General features: G+C 43.1%; 1 protein-coding gene across 4 annotated transcripts in view; it reads right to left on the bottom strand.

The window, feature by feature from the left end:
• The window catches only part of CHTF18 (chromosome transmission fidelity factor 18), a 122,120-nt gene that overhangs the window by 58,623 nt on the left and 38,359 nt on the right, over positions 1-25,138 (bottom strand). For all 4 annotated transcript variants that reach the window (XM_073636435.1, XM_073636433.1, XM_073636434.1 and 1 more), the window contains exons 9-12: positions 23,008-23,105; positions 15,685-15,808; positions 9,977-10,119; positions 3,457-3,550 (exon numbers count right to left, since the gene is read on the bottom strand). In XM_073636435.1, the coding sequence (XP_073492536.1) occupies positions 3,457-3,550; positions 9,977-10,119; positions 15,685-15,808; positions 23,008-23,105 (459 nt within the window). The remainder of the gene's footprint in view (positions 1-3,456; positions 3,551-9,976; positions 10,120-15,684; positions 15,809-23,007; positions 23,106-25,138) is intronic.

Consider the following 25,138-nt stretch of genomic DNA (forward strand, 5'->3'; position numbering starts at 1 on the left):
TTTGCATTCAGCCCCCTTTACTCTGATGCCCCTAACTAAAATCTAGTGGAACCAATTGCCTTCAGAAGTCACCTAATTAGTAAATAGAGTCCACCTGTGTGTCATTTAATCTCAGTATAAATACAGCTGTTCTGTGAAGCCCTCAGAGGTTTGTTAGAGAAGCTTAGTGAACAAACAGCATCATGAAGGTCAAGGAACATACAAGACAGGTCAAGGATAAAGTTGTGAAATTTAAAGCAGGATTAGGTTATAAAAAATATCCCAAGCTTTGAACATCTCACGGAGCACTGTTTGTATAAGCACTGGCTTTTGTGTATAAATAAAGACTTGTGGATCTGGTTACTGTACCATTGGAGATGGTTTCTTTATTCTCATATAACATGCAATGATATAGGAGTCGGAGGAAGGAGTAACCTAGCACTAAAGTTTCCCAAGATTTTGGTGTATTGCTCACACAAAGAGAATTATGCCAGTCATGAGAAAGAGGCTCTGGTGAGTTTCTCCCTAAAGGGACAGGGTCCTCACGTGCACAGAGGTTGTGTGTGATGAAAGACTGGAAGAAAAAACGCAGCACAAATTTTTTTCTGCACAAGTTTATGAACTTTTGGCGGATTTTAATTACATTGTTTGCGTATTTTGATTAATTAAAGTGTAAATCCAGGCAAAAACGAACTCACTCTAAACCTAATCTAACCCTGTAAAGCAAATATTGCTATTCTCACCTATTCTGTAAGCCGACCCAGTTTAGTTTTCCAGCGGCGGAAGCTGTGTGCAGGAGAGGACCGACAACAGCTGTGAAATGGCTGGGAAGTGACATCACCCATAAACTTACTATGGGGCTTCCATTGCCGGCTGCCGCTCATGCACGTGCCTCCACACCAAAGCCGCCGCTGACAGCTGATGCTGGAAGCGGACCGGATAGGCTGCAGAATAGGCAAGTTTAGCAATTTTCTACTTTACAGGGTTAGATAGATTAGGTTTAGAGTTAGTTAGGTTTTGCCTGAACTTCCACTTTCAGGATGGAAAAAGTTAACAGTGACAATTTTTGAAATTGGGGGGAATACACTTTGATACTTACAAAAAAAAAAACTATTTGAAATGACATGAAGGCCCACCAGGTTTTCATTAACTGGATCTTCACATGCTTTACTCTGTACTGGGATCACTTTACCTCTTCATGCAAATGATTGAGGGCACCACTGCTTCTTGGCAGGAATAAATTTACTGCTCGCAGGATCAACACAAAGAGTCAAGCAGTTCATTAGCAAAGGCCTCCCCAGTGATTCTCTGTAACCTAGATACACCACCGGTTCATCCAGTCGTGACAGTGTCAATATGCCACTTAAATGAACAAGGCCCAGCAGTTCCCTGTACCTGCTGCCTTAGCAGAAGTGCGCCAAAGACACCGACCATGCCTTTTATAGTCTAAAAAAAAAATCAGCCCAGTTCTGGGACAAGTTCATTAAGCGCAGCAAAACCTTACTAACAAACAGGTAAAACAGCAGCTGCAGATTAATGAGACGCAACATAATCCCCATATGATATTAAAGGAGGACTCCAGTCAAGATAAAAATCCTCACGTGCATGCTGGGAAGTTTATAAAGGAAGCATATAAGCACGCAGTCTGATCATTGGCCCCCTTCACACCTAATGCTGCAGCACACTTTCGATGCAATTGGCAATTAGGGTTTGTTCGGACCTGATAATCCCTATTCTTTCCAAAAGGACATCTATTCATTAAGAATAGTTTTTTTGTTTTTTTTGTTTTGTTTTTTAAATCATAGAATTTAAAAGTCATTTGGTTATAGGTTTTTGCAGAATACAACATTGGCTGGCCTCACATTTTTCAGGTTTTAAATATATACTACGGTGCCCATGCTTTGTTGTAGAGGTCTACATGGACTTCAAAAAGGCAAATGCAGGTTCTTAGAGGTAAGAACTGTAATATGCATCAGTTGCTTTTGTTTATTGTGGCCACAAGTTTACCTAAAATATTCAATACAATAAAGCCGGTGCAATCTTGCACACTATTTTTCAAACTATTCTTAAAGTGGAATTCCAGGCTATTGCCCAACTATGCCTAACCCCTTCCCGCCCAGCCTATTGAAAAATAACAGCTGGACGAGAGCACTGTTATTCTAGGAGGATGTCACATGACGTCATCCCAGGATCGCCCCACGGGCTGCACTCCGGCGCAATCTGTCAGCAGCTGTGTACACGGACGACAAATGAGTGCGCACTGGCCTGCTGCCGGTACCATGTGATCACTGTGCCAAATCACAGCAGTTCACATGACAATTGTACACTATGAATGGCTTTGATTCATACCATTCATTGTGTACCATTATGTTGATCACATGGTACAAACAGAGCCAATCAGAGCCCATCTGTACCATGTAATTAGCTGTGGCCAATTACAGCTAACCACAATACACACTGAATGAATCCATTTCATTCAGTAAAAATGGTTGTTTATAACAGTGATTCACTGTTATAATCAATCATAATAGGTAAAAAAGATAAATCATGATCTCCCCTCAGCATTTCCGATTACCATCACACGAGTTTTATGATGCTGTACTGCACTGGTGAGTATGTAAAAAATAAAAAACTGCGGGTAAAAAAAATGATTATTTACAAAAATTGTAGCAAAAAACTACGTCAAAACTGGGAAAGGCTGTCAGTACATCAGCATTGACCGATTTTAAGAGATAGATATTTATACACACACGATCGCTTGTGAACTTTCCTGCAGACTAAATAATATACACTGATTTAGGTCAATTTTCATTAAAGAAATGTAGCAGGAAAAAACAAAAGATTAGCAAAATGTTATAAACACAAATAAACCAAAAAAGACAAAACATTTTGAAAAAAACATTTTTTCTTCAATTAGCAAAAAAAACAAAAAACAAAAAAAAAAAAAAACAGTGATGAATATCACCAAAAGAAAGCTCTATTTGTGTCAAAATTCCATATGGGTTAGAGTGTGTTGCATGACCGCGCAATTGTCATTCAAGTGTTACAGCGCTGGTTGACCTGAAGGGGTGTCCGGGATTGAGATGGTTAGACCTCACCCCACCCTCCTAAATATTATTCTAACTACCCTGCGAAAGGAAGGAGGTTTATACCCACCTATTCTGGGGGCGCTCCGGTCACATGATCTCACCAGTGGCCAACTTAAGGGGAGAGGAGAGATTTCCAACAGCTGAAATAGGCTTGCTATGGAGCATCTCCAGTGTCCCTCCCCTCCCCTGAAGCCGCCATTAGAAGACGACCACATGATTGGACCAGAGCACACTGAGAATAAGCAAGTATAAGCATCTTTCTTTCACAGGGTAATTCGAATAAGATTTAGAGGGGGGGGGGGGGCAGGTCTAAGCACAGTTAGGCAATAGCCTGGAATTCCACTTTAACTACAGATACAAGGATATTTCCAACCCAGTTTTCACTGACCTCATATAACCTTTGTACCAGCCTGGAAGGCAATGTTTGAGGGAAATTTAACATGAAGGCTTGCTGCCTCAACTGTCGCAGTGATGGGACGTACCTGTACAGGAGAGAAAAGGGTCACACCGAGCTGGCGAGGATTCACACAAGCTAAACAGCAGAGGGGCAAAAAGTGAACAGCCACCTTCTAATTGGACATAACCCCATCTATATACAGCAAAGAATCAGACAGTATAGGGCTCTGTAATAATCCATAATTTGTATAACAAACTGGTATGAAAGAGACAGGGATGTTTAACATCAGCAATCAACTAAAATAAACATTTTTTGGTGTTTAAAAATACATGAACTATGGCGGTAGCGTCCTAAAAAACAAAAACAAATAAAAACCCCCCAAAAAAACAAAAAAGGGCAAAGGACTAGGTGCCAGGATATGCCGTAGGGTTCCTGAAACTGATTGTTTTTGCCCATTACTGATTACTATGTCTTGTTTTGCACTGTGCCTGTGTGGTGGTGGACATCTTTGTAGAGACAAGTCTTTAATTCCTCATACCAAAGCCCAAAGCTGCCCTCCCCCTTCCTCATGACCGGTGATCTGATGACTGGGGGGAATCCTATTCAAGAAGCATTTGTAGGAGGAAACCTAAATCCTCAAAATAAATGCCCTCATTGCATATCCATTTCTGTGACAATAAAGTGATACTAAAGTCTGTTTTTTTTTGTTAAAAATAATAAACATGTTGTACTTACCTGCTCTGTGCAGTTGGTTTTGCACATGGCAGCCTGGACCCTCCTCTTCTCGGGTCCCTCTTCGGTGATCCTGGCCCCTTCCCTTCTTTTGCATGCCCCCACAGCAAGCAGCTTGTTATGGGGGCACCCGAGCCGAGCCACAGCTCCCTGGTCCATTCAGATAGAGCCATGGTCTGGCCACACCCCCTCTATACTCATTGGCTCCTTGACTTTGATTGCCAGCAACGGGAGCCAATGGCGCTTTGCTGCTGTCTCAGCCAATGAGGAGGGAGAGTCCCAGGTAGCCAAGTCTCTCGTGCAACATCGCTGGCTAGAGATGGGCTCAGGTAAGTATTAGGGGGCCTGAGGGGGCTGCTGCACACAGAAGGTTTTTTCATCTTAATGCACAGAATGCATTAAGACAAAAAAAAAAACCTTCTGGCTTTACAACTCCTTTAACTGTGTTTTAAACAGACACATAGGAAGTCATTGCTGACACGATTTCATATTGGTGTAGCACTAATTCTGAAGAACAGAGGAGCAATTTATTAACATTAACACACAAATTAATCTGTCCTAGGTCACACAGGCCTTCTCTTACACTACCTGTCTGTGCACCTAACCAGATATAAGCCCATCAGCCATAACTTTATGACCACCCACCCAACATTGTATAGGTCCCCCTTTTGCCACCAACAGCCCTGACTAGGGCTGAAACAACTAATCAATTAATCGACAACTAATAGATTATGAAATTAATCGATTACTATTTTCATAATCGATTAATCGGCCAATAACATAATGGGGTTAAAAATAATAAAATTAGCCCTTTATAGTACAAAAAGAGCAAATCGCTACTGTAAATATAACTTTCACAGTTCTACAGTAAAAAAAAATGTACCCCTTACAGTAGCGATTATTTGCTTTTTTTTTGTACTATAAAGGGCTCATTTTAGTTTTTTTTAACCCCATTATGTTACTAAACGTCTTAGACCTGGTTCACATCTTTGTGTTTTTTGGTGCTTTTTGCAGAAACACACTACAGTTCATTTAACATGGTTTCCTATGGGACACGTTCACATCTGTGCTTTTTTTCAGCCGCTGCGTATTTGGAAAGGGTCAGGGACTTTTTTTTTTAAATGCAAAACGGTGCTTTTTTGGTTCAATATACTTCAATGGAGAAGCTGCAGAAAAGCATGTAATGCGTTTTTGCAGCAATTTGTATTTTTTAATCTGCCCAACAACAAATTAGCCAAAAAACTGTATTTTTCTTCTAATAGTATATACAGTATATCTCTTCTGTCTGTTATTCTCAGAGTGGATTCAAAATTTTGCTCCCTAACCATATAGTTGGTTGCTTATATTTACCACTGCATAGAGATATTTAAAGCGGAGTTCCACACAAAAATGGAACTTCCGCTTTTCGGAACCCTCCCCCCCTCCGGTGTCACATTTGGCACCTTTCAGGGGGGAGGGGGTGCAGATACCTGTCTAAGACAGGTATTTGCACCCACTTCCGGCATAGACTCCCATGGGAGTCTATGCTTCTTCCTGTCCCTCTGCGCTAGGGGTGCGCATCTTCACTGGCCTCACGATTCGATTCGATTACGATTATCAAGTCAACGATTCGATTCGATTCCGCGATGCATCACGATTACAGCGCAAGTCCGCAGGTGCTCATGGTTTTCATCAAAAAAAATTAAAGTAGTCAGGAGAACTCCATTTTTTTTATTCTATCTGTTCTTAAGAAAAAAAGAGACAGCAGAGGAGCTCCAGGCTCTCTTCCTAAATACTAAAGGAGATGATCAGAGACTGCGGACATGCTACAGGAGATGATCAGAGACTGCGGACATGCTACAGGAGATGATCAGAGACTGCAGACATGCTACAGGAGATGATCAGAGACTGCAGACATGCTACAGGAGATGATCAGAGACTGCAGACATGCTACAGGAGATGATCAGAGACTGCAGACATGCTACAGGAGATGATCAGAGACTGCAGACATGCTACAGGAGATGATCAGAGACTGCAGACATGCTACAGGAGATGATCAGAGACTGCAGACATGCTACAGGAGATGATCAGAGACTGCAGACAGACATGCTACAGGAGATGATCAGAGACTGCAGACAGACATGCTACAGGAGATGATCAGAGACTGCAGACAGACATGCTACAGGAGATGATCAGAGACTGCAGACAGACATGCTACAGGAGATGATCAGAGACTGCGGACATGGCACAGGAGATGGTCACAGACTGCGGACATGGCACAGGAGATGGTCACAGACTGCGGACATGGCACAGGAGATGGTCACAGACTGCGGACATGGCACAGGAGATGGTCAGACACTGCGGACATGGCACAGGAGATGGTCAGACACTGGGGACATGGCACAGGAGATGGTCAGACACTGGGGACATGGCACAGGAGATGGTCAGACACTGAGGACATGGCACAGGAGATGGTCAGACACTGAGGACATGGCACAGGAGATGGTCAGACACTGAGGACATGGCACAGGAGATGGTCAGACACTGCGGACATGGCACAGGAGATGGTCAGACACTGGGGACATGGCACAGGAGATGGTCAGACACTGGGGACATGGCACAGGAGATGGTCAGACACTGGGGACATGGCACAGGAGATGGTCAGACACTGGGGACATGGCACAGGAGATGGTCAGACACTGGGGACATGGCACAGGAGATGGTCAGACACTGGGGACATGGCACAGGAGATGGTCAGACACTGGGGACATGGCACAGGAGATGGTCAGACACTGAGGACATGGCACAGGAGATGGTCAGACACTGCGGACATGGTACAGGAGATGGTCAGACACTGGGGACATGGCACAGGAGATGGTCAGACACTGAGGACATGGCACAGGAGATGGTCAGACACTGAGGACATGGCACAGGAGATGGTCAGACACTGGGGACATGGCACAGGAGATGGTCAGACACTGGGGACATGGCACAGGAGATGGTCAGACACTGGGGACATGGCACAGGAGATGGTCAGACACTGGGGACATGGCACAGGAGATGGTCAGACACTGGGGACATGGCACAGGAGATGGTCAGACACTGAGGACATGGCACAGGAGATGGTCAGACACTGAGGACATGGCACAGGAGATGGTCAGACACTGAGGACATGGCACAGGAGATGGTCAGACACTGCGGACATGGCACAGGAGATGGTCAGACACTGGGGACATGGCACAGGAGATGGTCAGACACTGGGGACATGGCACAGGAGATGGTCAGACACTGGGGACATGGCACAGGAGATGGTCAGACACTGGGGACATGGCACAGGAGATGGTCAGACACTGGGGACATGGCACAGGAGATGGTCAGACACTGGGGACATGGCACAGGAGATGGTCAGACACTGAGGACATGGCACAGGAGATGGTCAGACACTGCGGACATGGTACAGGAGATGGTCAGACACTGGGGACATGGCACAGGAGATGGTCAGACACTGAGGACATGGCACAGGAGATGGTCAGACACTGAGGACATGGCACAGGAGATGGTCAGACACTGGGGACATGGCACAGGAGATGGTCAGACACTGGGGACATGGCACAGGAGATGGTCAGACACTGGGGACATGGCACAGGAGATGGTCAGACACTGGGGACATGGCACAGGAGATGGTCAGACACTGGGGACATGGCACAGGAGATGGTCAGACACTGGGGACATGGCACAGGAGATGGTCAGACACTGGGGACATGGCACAGGAGATGGTCAGACACTGGGGACATGGCACAGGAGATGGTCAGACACTGGGGACATGGCACAGGAGATGGTCAGACACTGAGGACATGGCACAGGAGATGGTCAGACACTGGGGACATGGCACAGGAGATGGTCAGACACTGGGGACATGGCACAGGAGATGGTCAGACACTGAGGACATGGCACAGGAGATGGTCAGACACTGAGGACATGGCACAGGAGATGGTCAGACACTGAGGACATGGCACAGGAGATGGTCAGTCACAGCGCCCTCCCCCCCCCCCCCCCCCTCCCTACTTACATGCTGCTCTGGCAGCCTGTAATGAGCAGTGGGGCCGGTGTTCTGCCGGTTGTCACATCTCAGGATCTGCAGTGAATTCTCCCGGGAGAGCACTCCGTGCATAAAGCTGTTTTTAGTGTGTGTATATTCCGGTCATGTGACTCTCGGCCGCGCCTCCCTCCTCTCACGTCTCTCCTGATGTCAGCCCCGCCCGCCTCTCTTCCGACCTGATAGCTCCAGTCAGTGGGCGGAGCTGACACCAGGAGAGACTGAGAGGAGGGAGGCGCGGCTGAGAATCACATGACCGGATTATACACACACTAAAAACAGCTTTATGCACGGAGCGCTCTCCCGGGAGGGGGCGGGGCCAGACATCGATTTTTCGGGTCGCATGCATCGATGCCGCATCGGGGACACCCGAATCGCGATGCATCGATGCTGCGATTAATTTCAGCAGCCCTACTCTGCGCTGTCTCCTGAGAAACACACAGCTCCCAGGAGATAGCGGGGACCAGTTACGATGCACAGCGCGACTCGCGAATGCGCAGTAGGTAACCGGGAAGTGAAGCCGCAACGCTTCACTTCCCGATTCCCTCACCTAGGATGGCGGCGGCAGCTGCCGAGAACCGAGCGGGTTCTCGGCGTCGCCTGCCGACATCGCTGGACCCTGGGACAGGTAAGTGGCCATGTATTAAAAGTCAGCAGCTGCAGTATTTGTAGCTGCTGGCTTTTAATATTTTTTTTTTTTAGGTTGATGTAGGTGGACCCCCGCTTTAGGAATAAATTGCTTTTTTTTAAAAAAAACTTTACATAATAACTAAATTTTACACCACACTTTTTTTTTAAGGTTATTAACCGATTAATCGAAACAATAATCGACCAACTAATCGATTATGAAAATAATCGTTAGTGGCAGCCCTAGCCCTGACCCATCAAGGCATGGACTCCACTAGACCTCTGAAGGTATTCTGTGGTATGTGCCATCGAGCTGTCAGTAGCAGATCCTGTAAGTTGTGATGTGGGGTCCCCCATGGAACAGACTTGATTTTCCAGCACATCCCACAGATGTTCGATTGTACTGATATCTGGAGAATTTGGAGGCCAAGTCAACACCTCAAACTCATTACTGTATTCCTCAAACCATTCCTGAACTATATTTGCAGTGTGGCAGGGTGCACTTATCCTGCTGAAACAGGCCACTGCGATCAGGGAATACCATTTCCATTAAGGGGTGTACTTGGTCAGCAACAATGTTTAGGTAGGTGTTACATATCAAAGTAACATCCACATGAATGGCAGGACCCAAGGTTTCCCAGCAGAACATTGCCCATAGCTTCACACTGCCTCCGTCGGCTTGCCTTCTTCCCATACTGCATCCTGGTGTCAACTTTTCTCCAGGTAAGTGAGGCACACATACTCGACCATCCACACGATGTACTAGAAAACGTGATAAAAATCACACCAGGCCAACTTCCACTGCTCCGTGGTCCAGTTCTGATGCCCATTGTAGGTACTTTTGGCTGTGGACACAGGTCAGCATGGGCACCCTGCACCTATGGCTACACAGCCCAATACACTACAAACTGCAATACCCATTTTTTCTGCTTTCAACAAAACTTCAGGGACAACATAGTTACTTGCTGTGGTTCACTCAGCCTGTTTGTGGTCATAAAGTTATGGCTGATTGGTGTATCACCACACAAAGAGAGCTACTTTATCACATGAATGTAAACAAGTGAGATTAGGACTTACTGGTCATTGCAGATGCAGATGATGGGTCTAAGCAGCAAACCGCCTTCTTTCTTTTTCTTCTTTGTTGCTGCAACTTCAGTAGCAGAGTCTGCCTCTTTCCCATCTTTTCTGTTTACTAAGCTGAGCAGCATGTTAATGGATATCTACAAAAACATTAAAAGATTAATTAACCCAACAATGCAATTCATATCTTCAGAAAAAAAAAAAAAAAAAAAAAAAAATCTTATTACATAAAATTTTCAAATGTATATAGTGTACTGTAAATTTTACTGCACAGGATTTCCACCAGAAAGCCCAAAACCTAATTAGTGATTCTCAGGAGTCATGGCTGCTCTTCGGGGATATGAAGAATGGGGAGAGGGGGGGAGGGGGGTTGTGCATCTTCCAGTAGTCACAGTATAACTATATGCAAAACTTTTTTCTCCTTTTTTGGAGAGAGGGGAACACAAGTTCTTATGGCTGTCTGTGGCCCCGTTAGGGAGATTCACCCTCTCCATTTGTCCCATTTACCATCATCATTGAAAGAGAAAGTAAATCGAAATCTCAAATTTTGAGTTGTCCCCAGAAAAGTAATAGACGGGGAATCTTCCAATGGGGTCACTGGTTCTGGTAGATCCCCAAGAGATTCCCTTAATTTGCAGGGATTTCCTCTCACTTCCTGTTTGGCTATGAGACAGGTAGTAAAAGGGAAATCTCTGCAATGGGACACAGATGGCAAAAGTAAATCTGACAGGGGTTACAACTCTCCCATACTCTATGCAAAATGGTAAAAAAATAAAAAAAAAATAACAGTTTTGCCTATAGCTTTACTTTAAAAGTGATTGTAAAGTCTTGTTAAAAAAAAAAAAAAAAAAAAAAAAAACCACACACACACACAAAAAGATGTTATACTTACCGGCTTTATGCAGTTGGGTTTTGCACGGAGCAGCCTGGATCCTCCTCTTCTTGGGTCCCTCTTCGCTGCTCCTGGCCCCTCCCTCCTTTCAAGTGCCCCCACAGTAAGAAGCTTGCTATGGAGGCACCAGAGCAGAGTGCACCATCACTGGATAAAGACGGGCTCAGGTAAGTATGGGGGGGGGGGGGGTAAAGGTGGACTGCTGCACACAGAAGATTTATCTTAATGCATCAAGATTAAAAAAAAAAAAAACCTTTTGCTTTTACAATCCCTTTAGTAGGCAATACTGTCTTACACTGCATACCAAATACTTGCACAGCATTTTACTGGAGGGGAGTGTCATGGAACTAAGTAGTGCCAGCTTTCATCTATGTTATGAAGGTGTGCTTGCTTGCGACAGGCAGAGGAGACGAAACAGCACAGATATGCTGCATGTTGTGAATTTTTCTGCACACCAGGGACTGCAAGAGCCATGTTGACTCCAAAACAGTCAAGCTTCTCAGTACGGTCAATAAAATCTCTAAAACTGGAGTGGGACTTTGTAAAGGTGACCGTTTTGCTATATACACAGTTATTCCTGGGCTGTCACTGCCATTACATGGGTCCAATTTCGTTCACTGATCAAAACTATATATGTTTAAAGAGACATGCCAATCAGGCATGAAACTTGTATTTAAACTCACCCAAGAGACACAGCCTAAGTGCTGATCCAATTTTCATAAAATCAGTTTATCATATGCAGAGAATTGTCCCAGAGGAAGTCACGAGATTGTGACGAAATCGGTAGGAGGAGCTTGATTGGCTGACGAGGAAGCAAGTAAGGGGTCTTTTGTACTACAGGCTTAGGGCGGGTTGAATGCTGGGAACCGTGGCTGCAGATTCGGTCTCCAGGTGACATCACCCCCCTTTTCTGTCCATAAGCATATCAAGGCGTGTTATTATTGTGATAAATGTGAGTGTACATCTATGTGAGATTTTAAGTTTAATAAATCTGTTTTAAAACATTATAACACCATTGCAAGTTTCTATTGCCTTTCACGTGTGTGATATATGAGGAGATGCCGATAGCCAGGAGGAAACAGTGGCTTTTGATGAGGAGGAAGGAGTGACTTTCGTAGCAGCATTTAAGCCATAACTAGGCACCACATGAAAGAGGAACCATAGGAGGATCTTCCCAAGCTGATAATATTATTTATCACAGGCTTTTTTAAAAAGCCCTTAAGGCATCGGTTCTCAACCTGGGGGTCGCGACCCCCTGGGGGGTCGATTGCCGATTCTCCAGGGGGTCGCGGATGCTGGCCGAGATGCTGCCTGAGATGCTGGCCGAGACGGACCCGAAGTTACTGCCGGAGTCCGTCCGTCTCGGCCAGCGAGATGTCACTTCCTGCACAGGAGAGACTGCACGGAAGTGACGTTCCGTCGCCGCCATCTTGGTACTCTCATCCACAGTAATGCTTAGACTTAGAAGTCGGCAAGCGGACATCTTGTTACACCCACCGAAGTCCGCTTGCTGTGGATGAGTGTACCAAGAGGGAGGCAACGACACACCTGAAGAAGAACACCTGAGTCACTGTGACATCTGGTAAGTCAGACACACAGGAGAAGCTGACAAGATAACATTTTTTTCATTATGTTACTTAACATTTATATATATATAAACGTATATATATATATATATATATATATATATATATATATATATATATATATATATATATATATATATATATATATATGTCCCAGTTGGTTCCTCAAAAGTGTTTATTCCGTGCCAGTGCTAGATACATGTTTGGGTGCTATACACTTTGTGTATCTAGCACTGGCACGGAATAACCACTTTTGAGGAACCAACCGGGACGTTTATATATAAATAAGTGGTGGGGGCGCAAACAAACTGAAAAAATCTGAAAATAAAAACCCCCATTAAAACGCTGCAACTGTGCCTTTAAATGCAGCCACTGTGCCCATCAATTGTCGCCACTGTGCCATCAAACGCAGCCACTGTGCCCTTTAATTGTTGCCACTGTGCCAAACACAGCCACTGTGCCCATCAATTGTCGCCACTGTGCCAGCAAACATCGCCACTGTGCAGCCACTGTGCCCATCAATTGTCGCCACTGTGCCCATCAATTGTCGCCACTGTGCCAGCAAACGCCGCCACTGTGCCAGCAAACGCCGCCACTGTACTCATCAATTGTCGCCACTGTGCCAGCAAACACAGCCACTGTGCCCATCAATTGTCGCCACTGTGCCCATCAATTGTCGCCACTGTGCCAGCAAACGCCGCCACTGTGCCAGCAAATGCAGCCACTGTGCCCATCAATTGTCGCTACTGTGCCAGCAAACGTCGCCACTGTGCAGCCACTGTGCCCATCAATTGTCGCCACTGGGCCCATCAATTGTCGCCACTCTGCCAGCAAACGCCGCCACACAGCAAACGCCGCCACTGTGCCAGCAAACGCGACCAACAAAAATAATTTTACTGTTAGGGGTCCCCACAACTTGGGAAATTTTATCAAGGGGTCACGGCACTAGAAAGGTTGAGAACCACTGCCTTAAGGTGAGGGTACACCTGGTGGGGGGGGGGGGGGGGGGGGGTGCACACTGCATGAAGAAATCACCATCACTGTTTTTGTGTGGACTGTTGAAATATTAAGGACTTTTGTGCAATACACGGAGCATGTGCACTTTCCTTATATATAGTCTTGGACATTGCATGAAGATATTAACAGCTCGTTCTATGTTTATAATGGACTTTTTTTTTTTTATATTATTGAGGATATGTGTGCATTACACGGAGCATGTGCACATAAATTACTTTGTTTGACCCGTTCACATTATAGGATATATGCATGAGTTATTAGCTTAATATTTCTCTTATTTTTAATTAATTTTATTTTTAGCGCCGCTCATTTGGTATATTAATCTGTTACCTGAGGTTACCGCATAAGAATGTCAGCCTCTAACAGGATATCTGTGGTGATTTTGGATCCAATAGGTGCCTGTCATTCGGACAACTTGTGAATAGAAGTATTTATTTTATTAATAAAGCTTTGTTTGCAATACTGCTGGAGAAGAAGTGTTTATTTCCCTTTATACCATGAGATGTATCTCTGAACCTGTGCACACTATGTGAGAGAGTATTTGGAGGATTGAGAGCCAGACTTAGGCTGGCTAGGGCCTATAGGGCAGTGGTTCCGCAACTCTGTCCTCAAGTACCCCCAACAGGCCATGTTTGCAGGTTTCCCTTTATCTTGCACAGGTGCTTTACATCAGAGTCAATGGCTTGGAATTTTGGAGAGCTATTTTATCTAAGAAAAATTCCCAAAACATGGCCTGTTGGGGGTACTTGAGGACAGGGTTGAGGAACCACTGCTGCAGGGTACATTAAGCCTGCCAATACATGAAATGTTCTGTGTTGCTTGGGAAAGAACAATGTTGAGAATAAAGCTTGGAAGGCATAGGTACTGTGGGAAGCTGACACACATTGCTTGCTAGGAGACAGCGGTGGTCAGGGAGCCTGTGCAGTATGGAGGACAGCTAAAAAGAAAACTCAGCCAAAAATAAATGAGTCTAAGATAGAGTAGGGAAGTGTTAGAACCTCAAGTCAGGTTTTCATTATGGTTTTATTCATTTGTTCTTGTGACCAATGTTGCCAAGACAGAAAAACAAGACAATCATTTTGAGGCGAGCAGTAAAAAGGTACGCATTCACCGCTAATACGTCCTTCTGAAACAGGAAGTAAATGGGAAATCTTCCAACAGAAACACACTTGACCACTTCCCGCCCGGCCTATAGCAGAATGATTGCCGGGCGGTGGTTGCGTTATCCTGTCTGGGCGTCATATGACATCCTACAGGATAACAGCCACCACGCGCCCCTGGGGGCGTGCATCCCGGCGATCGGTTGTGCGGGGTGTCAGTCTGACAGTCAGACGGAGGCTCTTTACCACGTGATCAGCCATGTCCAATCATGGCAGAACACGATGTAAACAGGGAGAGCCGGGGATCGTCTTTTCCTCACTCGCGTCTGACAGACATGCGTAGAGGAAAGCCGATCGGCGGCTCTCCTGACGGGGGGTCTGTGCTGATTGTTTATCAGCGCAGCCCCCCCTCGGATGCACACACTGGAACACCAGGGAAGCCGCCAGGACCACCAGGGAGGCACATAACATGTAGATGGCCAGGTACATCCCCCATGGCCATCCACATGTGCAAATTAATGCCAAATATGTGCCATTAGTGCCCACATATGGGCACTAACTGGCACCATTATGTAACAGAATTAAGTGATGCCCAGCAATGCCAACCATCAGTGTCATCCATTAGTGCCCATCCGTGCCACCCATAAGTACCCATCAGTGCTGCCTATGAGTGCCCATCAGTGCCATATCATTGGTGCCACCTCATCAGTGCCGCCTTATCAGTGCCCGTCAGTGAAGACGAAAATACTTATTTACAAAAAAATTTAACAGAAACAAAGAAAAACTTTGGTCTTTATTTGTTGCGCAAAAAATGAAAAAAATCGCAGAAGTGATCAAATACCACCAAAAGAAAGCTTAATTTGTGGGTACAGTGTTGTATGACCGCGCAATTGTCATTCAAATTGCGACAGCGCTGAAAGCTGAAAATTGGCTTGGGCAAGAAGGTGTCCAAGTGCCTGGTATTGAAGAAGTGGTTAAGAACCTAACCGTGGTTCTAAGCCTTCCACACTCGAACCAAACTTCTTTTAACAAGAATTCCATTTTAAACACTGACAGCAAACTAGATCTTACGGATTTTTTTAAACATGAGGCCGCTGTCCCTATACTTACAGTGGGTGCACCATCAATTTCATCGATAATCAGGCAGTTGGGTCGCTCATCCATTCCCAGAACAGACTTCATTTGAGTAGCGGCTTCTATACGTGTCTTGAAGACGTCTGGACTGCGGTCATCACTGGTAAATTAAACAGAAAAAAAAAAAAGTTACCTTTCTGGTCACCTCCATACAAACAGGAATGTTCAGATGTTGCTGAAACTGCACCACACAAGCAAACACTGTAGCACCTGATTGGCTTACAGTACTAATGCTCCCTCTACAGTCTGAGTAGTGCTATACTAGAGATTACAGGAATGGATATTGAAAGAGTTTCAGTTACACAAGCTGCATTAAAAATAAATTTAATAAATTGAAAGCAGTATTAACCCCCCCAGACAAAAATGTATTTTTTTCAGCTTACCAATCATTAAAGTGTTACTAAACCCAGGACCCTGCATTCACTATATCTGGTCTTCTGCAGTACACAGAATATGGAAATGCATTTTTTTTTGTAGTAAATATAAACGGCTAAATACCTTTTCTCATCAGCAGTATATAGCAGTCTTGTGACCTCTATCAGTGTCCAGCCATGTACTGGTTAAAGCTTGTAGGAGGAGTTTTCTGACTGTCCTATGAGACTGCAAGACCCCCGACCTGTCTAGACAGTGCTAATGGGAGAGTGCATGTGATCAGCACAGGGCCAAAGGGGGGGGGGTTGGCGCCTCTTTCTTGATTTCCACCTGGTGATCCAGTCTTAGGGCATCTCTACTCTGGATGGAGGATCAAGAGACACCTTTGGACAGCAGCACTGTCAGTCTGGGGAAAGGGTCGTGTAAGGCTCCATTCACACCTGAGCATTTTGGAATCACAGAAGCCAGCGATTCTGTCCGCGATTCCAGAATCACAGAAAAACGCGGGATGCGTTTGGGGTGCCATTATTTCTTAATAGCACCCCAAACTTGGTGCCATTTTGCCGCGACAAAACGCACAAAAAAAGTGGCAAAAAACGCGACGCCAAATGCGCCTGGCTGTGTCAAAATTTGGTACATGAGCTTCTTTGGCCTGTTTTTGGAGCGGAGGGAGTTCCATTCAAATGAATAGTGTCGCTCCAAAAATGCGCAAAAAAAAATGCAGTGCATCAGGTGTCGTTGCAGCACGCTCAGGCGTGTATGGACTAACAAATTAAAGCCAAACTCCAGCTAACGCTTTTTTTTTTTTTTAAAGCTACAGCAAAAATTTATTTCCTTTAAATCCTAAAGATTTTTACAAAAATGAATATAAGCGGACCATTGTAAGAAGCCCTGCGAGTGTTAAAGTGGAACTAAACCCATCGATTTAATGGGTTCAAAAATTAGTTATATTCCTGGCATGCCGGGAATGCCATCTGTCACATTGGTTGTGCCCACAATCAAACTGTCAAACCATCCAATGGCTGGAGTCATAACTGATCACATGTGCAGCTCCATGGCAGTTGCAGATTGAACAGAGGCCAAGATGGCAGCTTCCTTGGCTGAAAAGGATAGGAGGAATTAGTTCCGCTTTCAACGATTTATCTTAAGTGCTGTTCCAGTACAGCTCTGTGCAGAAAAGAAAAAAGCTGCATGTTGTACTTTTTTCTGGAACTGAAAAGCACTGGAATGCACTGTGCTGTTGTGAACTACGCCATTGGAACCCATATAACCTACTTTCCATGCAGAAAGACTGGAAGTTGAAAAATAATAGACTTACTGGTCAGATCATTGGTGAAAAGGGAAAAAAACAACAAAACTAAAAAAAAAAAAAAAAAAAAAAAAAAAACTAATGCATCCACCAAATTAAAAAAATTGGGAAAGCTGCAATATATTAAATTTTAGTTTTTGTGTTCCATATTGCTTTAATTATTGTTAAATGTACACAAGACTGCATTTATTGGCATGTTTTTATACTTTCTTGAAATTCAGATCAAAGTGGAACTTTAGTCAGAAAACTTAAAACATTAAAAATAGAAGTGCCTATATTGTTTAAAATCCAGGAATATGCTGTCTCACCCTGCCCTGCACACGCTCACTTGCTCTACATCTTTGGCATTGTGCCAAAAACCAGAGCCACTAGAAGCCGATCTGCTAACAGCCCAAAGATTTACTGCTGCTCAGGGGCTCTGGGCTTCAGCAAAAAATGGCAGTCTCCAGCAAGAAACAACTGGAGCAATGCTGGAGGCAACTGGTAGCAGACTCAAATTTTGGGGCCATATCCTTCTTTACAGCATTCTGTATTTGAATCTGCAGGTCAGGTTTTTATTGTGCATGCAAAGCAGCAGGTGGGCACAATGACATCAGTCTCTGGCCCTTTCCAAAACCAGACTGGGAAACCATGTGAATGCACTTTCTCCGTCGTCTTATCCTGTTAATCACATGGCATGGAGAGTGTGAGGAGGGCTAAATGACACCATGAGTTGCATGGTGTTGCTGATAATAGCCATCAGTGTCAAATGCAGATTGCTTGAAAACAAGTGCATGGACTGAATCCAAAAGTAGCGTTCTATACCTACCAAGGTACATGGGCTTTATGGCTGTTTAACGTTCGGCGAGTACTTTTAGGGTGAATAGCTACTTTAATTCAAAGTCTAAGGTGTGTTAAATTTGAGACTTAACATTTGTTGCAATTTTCATTTTCTAGGTGTGGATGGGTACAGCTCTTAACTGGACATGGATAAAGAAACCTTTGAGCTGATAAAATGACAAGAAAGGAAATGGTAAGAAAATAATAAAGAGATGGTCTACCTAAATGCGATGTTTGTTACTGAAGGATATTGGAGCACAAATGAAACCACCTCTGTAAATCTCTCAGACATTCTGGCCAATACCTCTCTGCCAGAGTTTATGACTCTACTTCACCACCTTTGCCATATGAAGATTTAAGTGGTATACTAGGGTTGCTTGGATACCGTTTTTTTTTTTTTTTCCTATTGGCGAGCATGAGTACGATACTTTTGTTCAAGTACTTGCCAATACCGATACTTTGCGGTGCGATTTTCGTCCATACAAAAAAAAAAAAAATAGCTGCAAATCGCACTGAAAAAAAAAAAAAATCGCATGCGATTTGAACAGGAATGAGGTGCGAGTCCTGTCTGAATCGCATGTGGTTCCCCCCACTACTCCTGTGTGTGGGTGCGTAGAAAGGGAAAAGCGCCATCTAGTAAGCAGTTTATTAAAAATGTTAGAACTCACAGTACATACAGTCAGGTCCATAAATATTGGGACATCAAAACAATTCTAATCTTTTTGGCTCTATACACCACCACAATGGATTTAAAATGAAACAAGATGTGCTTTAACTGCAGACTTTCAGCTTTAATTTGAGGGTATTTACATCCAAATCAGGTGAACGGTGTAGGAATTACAACAGTTTGTATATGTGCCTCCCACTTTTTTTAAGGGACCAAAAGTAATGGGACAGATTAACAATCATCCATCAAACTTTCACTTTTTAATACTTGGTTGCAAATCCTTTGCAGTCAATTACAGCCTGAAGTCTGGAACACATAGACATCACCAGACATTGGGTTTCATCCCTGGTGATGCTCTGCCAGGCCTCTACTGCAACTGTCTTCAGTTCCTGCTTGTTCTTGGGGCATTTTCCCTTCAGTTTTGTCTTCAGCAAGTGAAATGCATGCTCAATCGGATTCAGGTCAGGTGATTGACTTGGCCATTGCATAACATTCCACTCCTTTCCCTTAAAAAACTCTTTGGTTGCTTTCGCAGTATGCTTTGGGTCATTGTCCATCTGCACTGTGAAGCGCCGTCCAATGAGTTCTGAAGCATTTTGCTGAATATAAGCAGATAATATTACCCAAAATACTTCAGAATTCATCCTGCTGCTTTTGTCAGCAGTCACATCATCAATAAATACAAGAGAACCAGTTCCATTGGCAGCCATACATGCCCACGCCATGACACTACCACCACCATGCTTCACTGATGAGGTGGTATGCTTTGGGCAGTTTCTTTCCTTCTCCATACTCTTCTCTTCCCATCACTCTGGTACAAGTTGATCTTGGTCTCATCTGTCCATAGGATGTTGTTCCAGAACTGTGAAGACTTTTTTTAGATGTTGTTTGGCAAACTCTAATCTGGCCTTCCTGTTTTTGAGGCTCACCAATGGTTTACATCTTGTGGTGAACCCTCCGTATTCACTCTGGTGAAGTCTTCTCTTGATTGTTGACTTTGACACACATACACCTACCTCCTGGAGAGTGTTCTTGATCTGGCCAACTGTTGTGAAGGATGTTTTCTTCACCAGGGAAAGAATTCTTCAGTCATCCATCACAGTTGTTTTTCGTGGTCTTCCGGGTCTTTTGGTGTTGCTGAGTTCACCGATGCATTCTTTCTTTTTAAGGATGTTCCAAACAGTTGATTTGGCCACACATAATCTATCTCTCTGATGGGTTTGTTTTCTTTTTTTTTTAGCCTAATGATGGCTTGCTTCACTGATAGTGACAGCTCTTTGGATCTCATATTGAGAGTTGACAGCAACAGATTCCAAATGCAAATAGCACACTTGAAATGAACTCTGGACCTTTTATCTGCTCCTTGTAAATGGGATAATGAGGGAATAAACACACACCTGGCCATGGAACAGCTGAGCAGCCAATTGTCCCATTACTTTTGGTCCCTTAAAATGTGGGAGGCACATATACAAACTGTTGTAATTCCTACACCGTTCACCTGATTTGGATGTAAATACCCTCAAATTAAAGCTGAAAGTCTGCAGTTAAAACATCTTGTTCGTTTCATTTCAAATACATTGTGGGGATGTATAGAGCCAAAAAGATTAGAATTGTGTCGATGTCCCAATATTAATGGACCTGACGGTATCTGGCCAAATGCAAAATCTGTATAGTGTCCCAGTCCCACAAATGACAGCAAATCTCGGCCACTGGAGGTGCTCACAGGGCTGGAGGAGAAGTGCCAGGACCCTGTGGGTATAGGGCAGAAGTGATGTCAGCTTGGGGACCGACCGCCTCTACATCTCATCCAGCAGTTGCGATTTGCCATCATGGGTGGGACAGGGACACCTATGCAGATTCTGCATTTGAAATAGGAGAAAATCTGCGCTAAACCCCAACAATATATAAATAAAAAAAATATATATGAATATTAAAAAAGGTGCAGCATCTAAAAAAAACAAACAAAAAAAAAAACTCAGAATATCCAGCTCATAAGAATGTACAAAAAAAAAAAAAATACGCAACCACAAAATGTGAAGAAAGAAGGCGGTTGAGTAGTGTATGCGAAAAAAGCCAAGTTATTTTTGCTTCAAGACCTGTAGCTCCGACGCGTTTCCCCATATAAGGCATCAAAGCCTTGTACGGCAGTCGATGCCTTGCATGGGAAAACGCGTTGGGTGGAGCTACAGGTCTTGACGTCAGCACGCATCAGCTGGCTGGCTTGAGCCACGGCTGTTTTGAACATTGTATGTGTTGGATGTCAGTGTTTATGGAAACCTTTTGAATAAATTCTTAGTACTGCACCATGAAGCCTCTGTGTTCTATTTTATAACACATGTCAATGAATGGAGTTTATCTCCTGGAAAACCCAGTAAGGAACATCGTAGCAGTGCTGATCCGTGACAGGAAGGAAGGCTCCAGCTACTGCTGAGCTTGGAAACAACTGATCTTCTGCCGAGTAATCCTTCCTGTGTGTGCTCGTTTGATCTCTATAATTTGAGATTCACCATATCTGGTAAGCGGCGCTGTTTGTTTTAATCACTGATGAACAGAAAAAGCGTTTTTTGATGCCATATGAAGTTTGTATTCGTGTGCCACGTTTTGTGGACTATACTATATGGGATATCTTATCACTTGAACATTTCTTCTTATTTAATCACAGTAATTGATTGCAGTAGTTATCTGCAAAGCAAAAATAATTTTTGTGTTTTTTCCACATACATGACTCAGCCTCCTTTCTTCACATTTTGTGGTTGCGCATTTTTTCTTTTTGTACAGATTCTGCATTTGGCCAGATATGTACTATGCGTTCTAACATTTTTAATTCAATCTGATTTTATTGAAAGAAACAGAAAATATCACTAACAGTAGTAAGGACAATAAAACATATGTATAAGGAGCATTGTATCGGATTCATTATGCTTAACAAGAGACAGCAGTTAGAACAACATAGTGAGACATAACATGGAGAAATACAAGACCCTCACATTTCAAATGAAGAGATTATATGCAAACATCCTGTAGTACTACATCTAAACTTATTCTAAAAACCTGTTATGTTGCAGAGAAGTTAGATGTAAGAATCATGTTTTGTACCAGGAGTAGGTGCTCAATGGATTCTTAAGGGTACATTTATAAATAGGGGTGAAGGAGTCAAGATAAAAGAAGGGGGAGCAGAAAGATTAGGATCAGGGATCACTCCAACATGGTCATGAGGTGGTGTTGCCTAGGCCACCCTCTCTGCCCAGGAGACGAATTCCGATGAGTAGCGGAACATGGAAAATGAAGTCCAGCGTTCTAACATTTTTAATAAACTGCCCACTAGATGGCGCTTTTCCCTTTCTATATCTATAGCTATATCTCTCTATCTATCTAGATAGAGGGATATAGATAGATAGATAGCTATATATATATATACACACACACACATACATATATATATATATACACACATATATACTTACATACACACATTATATATACACACATACACACACACATATATACATACATATACACACACACACACACATACATATATACACACACACACACATATATATATACATACATACACACAGAGGAACAGTGGGGGAAAAAAATCACATGCGATTCGGACAGGAATGACACTGCATTCCTGCTCAAATCGCATGCAATTCCTTTGCAGTGCGATTTGTGCCCATTCATTTTCTAGTGACGCAAATTGCACCGCAAAGTATTGGTTTTGATACCGGGAGCACCGATACTCGCACAAATGCTTGGTATCGGCACAGATACCATTATCAGTGCATCCCTAGTGGTTACTATGAAAACTGGAGCAGATGAATAGGATGGCCAAGGAAGATCGCTCTTCTTGCAGCAGGCAACCACAGAAGCCAAGTGCAAAACATATCAGATGTTCTGTAATTCATCCTAAATGCATTCACGGAAGGATGAAATATTATGCTTGGGCACATTAACTCTTTAAAGCAATAAGTGAGATTTTGGAGGCAGTAAGTTGACTGGTAAGGTTAATGAAGACAGAAAAACCCAATACCTGAACACAATACCTGGAAAGAGTAGGAGCAATTGAAAGTAATTTTAACTTCTTACATTTCTCCTTTATAATCACATAGCATTAATAAACACTCACCTGGCATTCATTTCCACAACATTGTACCCAGCATGCCTTGCTATAACATGAGCCAGGGTTGTTTTCCCAAGACCAGGGGGACCAGTAAGCAATGCAACCTTGGAAGAAATATATTGAATATTTAAGAAACTTAACAAACAATATACATTAGATATCAATATAAGCCTGTATTAGGTCTATTTGTTAATAAATACATTCTGAATTCAAAATGTTTTTTGGCAATTCTCTCACACGTTTCATGGAGGGTACTGATCAGTAAAGTACCAGCAGTTGTTTGGCTTTCTGAAGGGGGGTTCCATGTCAAACCAAAAACCATTTGTAATTTTGGATATTTTTTTTTTTTTTCACTGTGTCCCATTAGGGAGGTCACACACAAAACACACACGGAAGTCTTATTAAAGTCACAGAAACGTCTCTATTCCTGTTCTGGTCACAACTCAAAAGGGTGAATCTCTAACAGTGACAAAGGCATCAGTAAATACCTGACCGATGTTCTACCCCTTCTGTTATCCAAAAAAGGTTTTGACCTTATGTTAATTTAAGAAGAGCAATAACGATAAGCCGTCAGAATCTGCTATGGTTTTTCTTCTCAAAAACAGGAAATATTTAGGGCAGGATTTGAAGTTTGACAGCATGGGGGCTGTCTGGTTAGTATTGCTGCTGGGCAACATGAGGGTCCTTGGTTTGATTCAGGCCAAGGAACACGGTTTTGTGGGACCTTCCACTAAAAAACTGGCCTTGCTATATAGGACAGTATTGAGAGAGTAAGCTCTGTTTGGGTAGATCCCAATATAACTGGTTCAGTGACCACTTGAAAGAGCTATGGGGACAAATCTCACCTCTACATAAAACCAGTAAATTGGTCCACAGCCAACAATCTTCAAAGCTCACAAAAAAATAAAATAAATAAATATTACCGGTATTTACTACTTTGGATTTCGACTTGTCATTTTGAATGTTAAGCCCTTTTCGAAGGCAATAGCTAATATTCTGACAAAGCAAACGTTTGTGCATATAATGTACAGTAAAATGTTTATTGCAAAATGAATGAACTTGGTTCAGAATTATTTTTACTAAAATTAAAAAAAAAAAATATTTAGTTGGAAAAAAAAAACTTTGGGTAAAAAAGTTATTTTTTCCAACTGAATTATTTATTTTTTAGTAAAAATAATTCTGAACCAAGTTCATTCATTTTTCAATAAACATTTACTGTACATTATATGCACAAACGTTTGTTTTGTCAGAATATTAGCTATTGCCTTTGAAAAGGGCTTAAAAATATTCAAAAATTACAAGTCGAAATCCAAAATAGTAATTTTTTTTTAACCAAAAAACACCCCCCCCCACACACACACACAACATTAAACTCCCAAAAATATTTATATTTCTTATATAAACTTGTCAAACAGGATGTCCCATAGGGTCCCTGTTGTAGTCTGTACAGCATAACAAGGATCAGAGTGCCACAAGAAACAATGATTCAGTACAATAACCAAAATGGTATTAACGAAAAACCTCTGTCAGAACACAAAGGCACAACGGGAGAAGATCGTTGCACTAACATTGCTTGAGTTAGTTGATCTGTCAGATTTTAGTTTGGCGACCCTGATCCCATATCTGCATTGTTGTTACACTGCCAGCATACAAGCCCTGATGAAGGGGGAGTTCTTTTTATACATTTTATATTCACGAAATGAAGCAAGGCTTTACATAACATGGAGATAAACAGAAGTTCCGTATAATGGAATTATCGTCAGCATAGATCTGACACTGGTACATTTCAGAAGTCTGACTTATAAACAGAAACATTGTTACAACTGTAGATGAACACAGACAGTGTTCACATTCAAACTATTACATCATTGCTATAAAAATCGTAATCATAAACAGAGAAAGTGACTAACCAGTCTGACTTCCTTGCCTCAAGACAGATTTTTATAACAGGAATAAAAAACAAACGCTAGTAGGCAAAGATTGAACGCAAGGTAGTCAGTCCTCTCCCAAACACACAAGAGGAGATCCTTATGTAGCACCCTCCTGGGTAGGTGATAGAAGAGAGTATAGTTTTTGGGTCTTTCTGCTTACCAGGAAGGCTGCCAGGTAAATTTAGACACTCTCTGCCTACCAGGGA

This window comes from Aquarana catesbeiana, linkage group LG06 (genome assembly GCF_042186555.1).
Source record: "Aquarana catesbeiana isolate 2022-GZ linkage group LG06, ASM4218655v1, whole genome shotgun sequence".
Taxonomy (NCBI): Eukaryota; Metazoa; Chordata; class Amphibia; order Anura; family Ranidae; genus Aquarana; species Aquarana catesbeiana.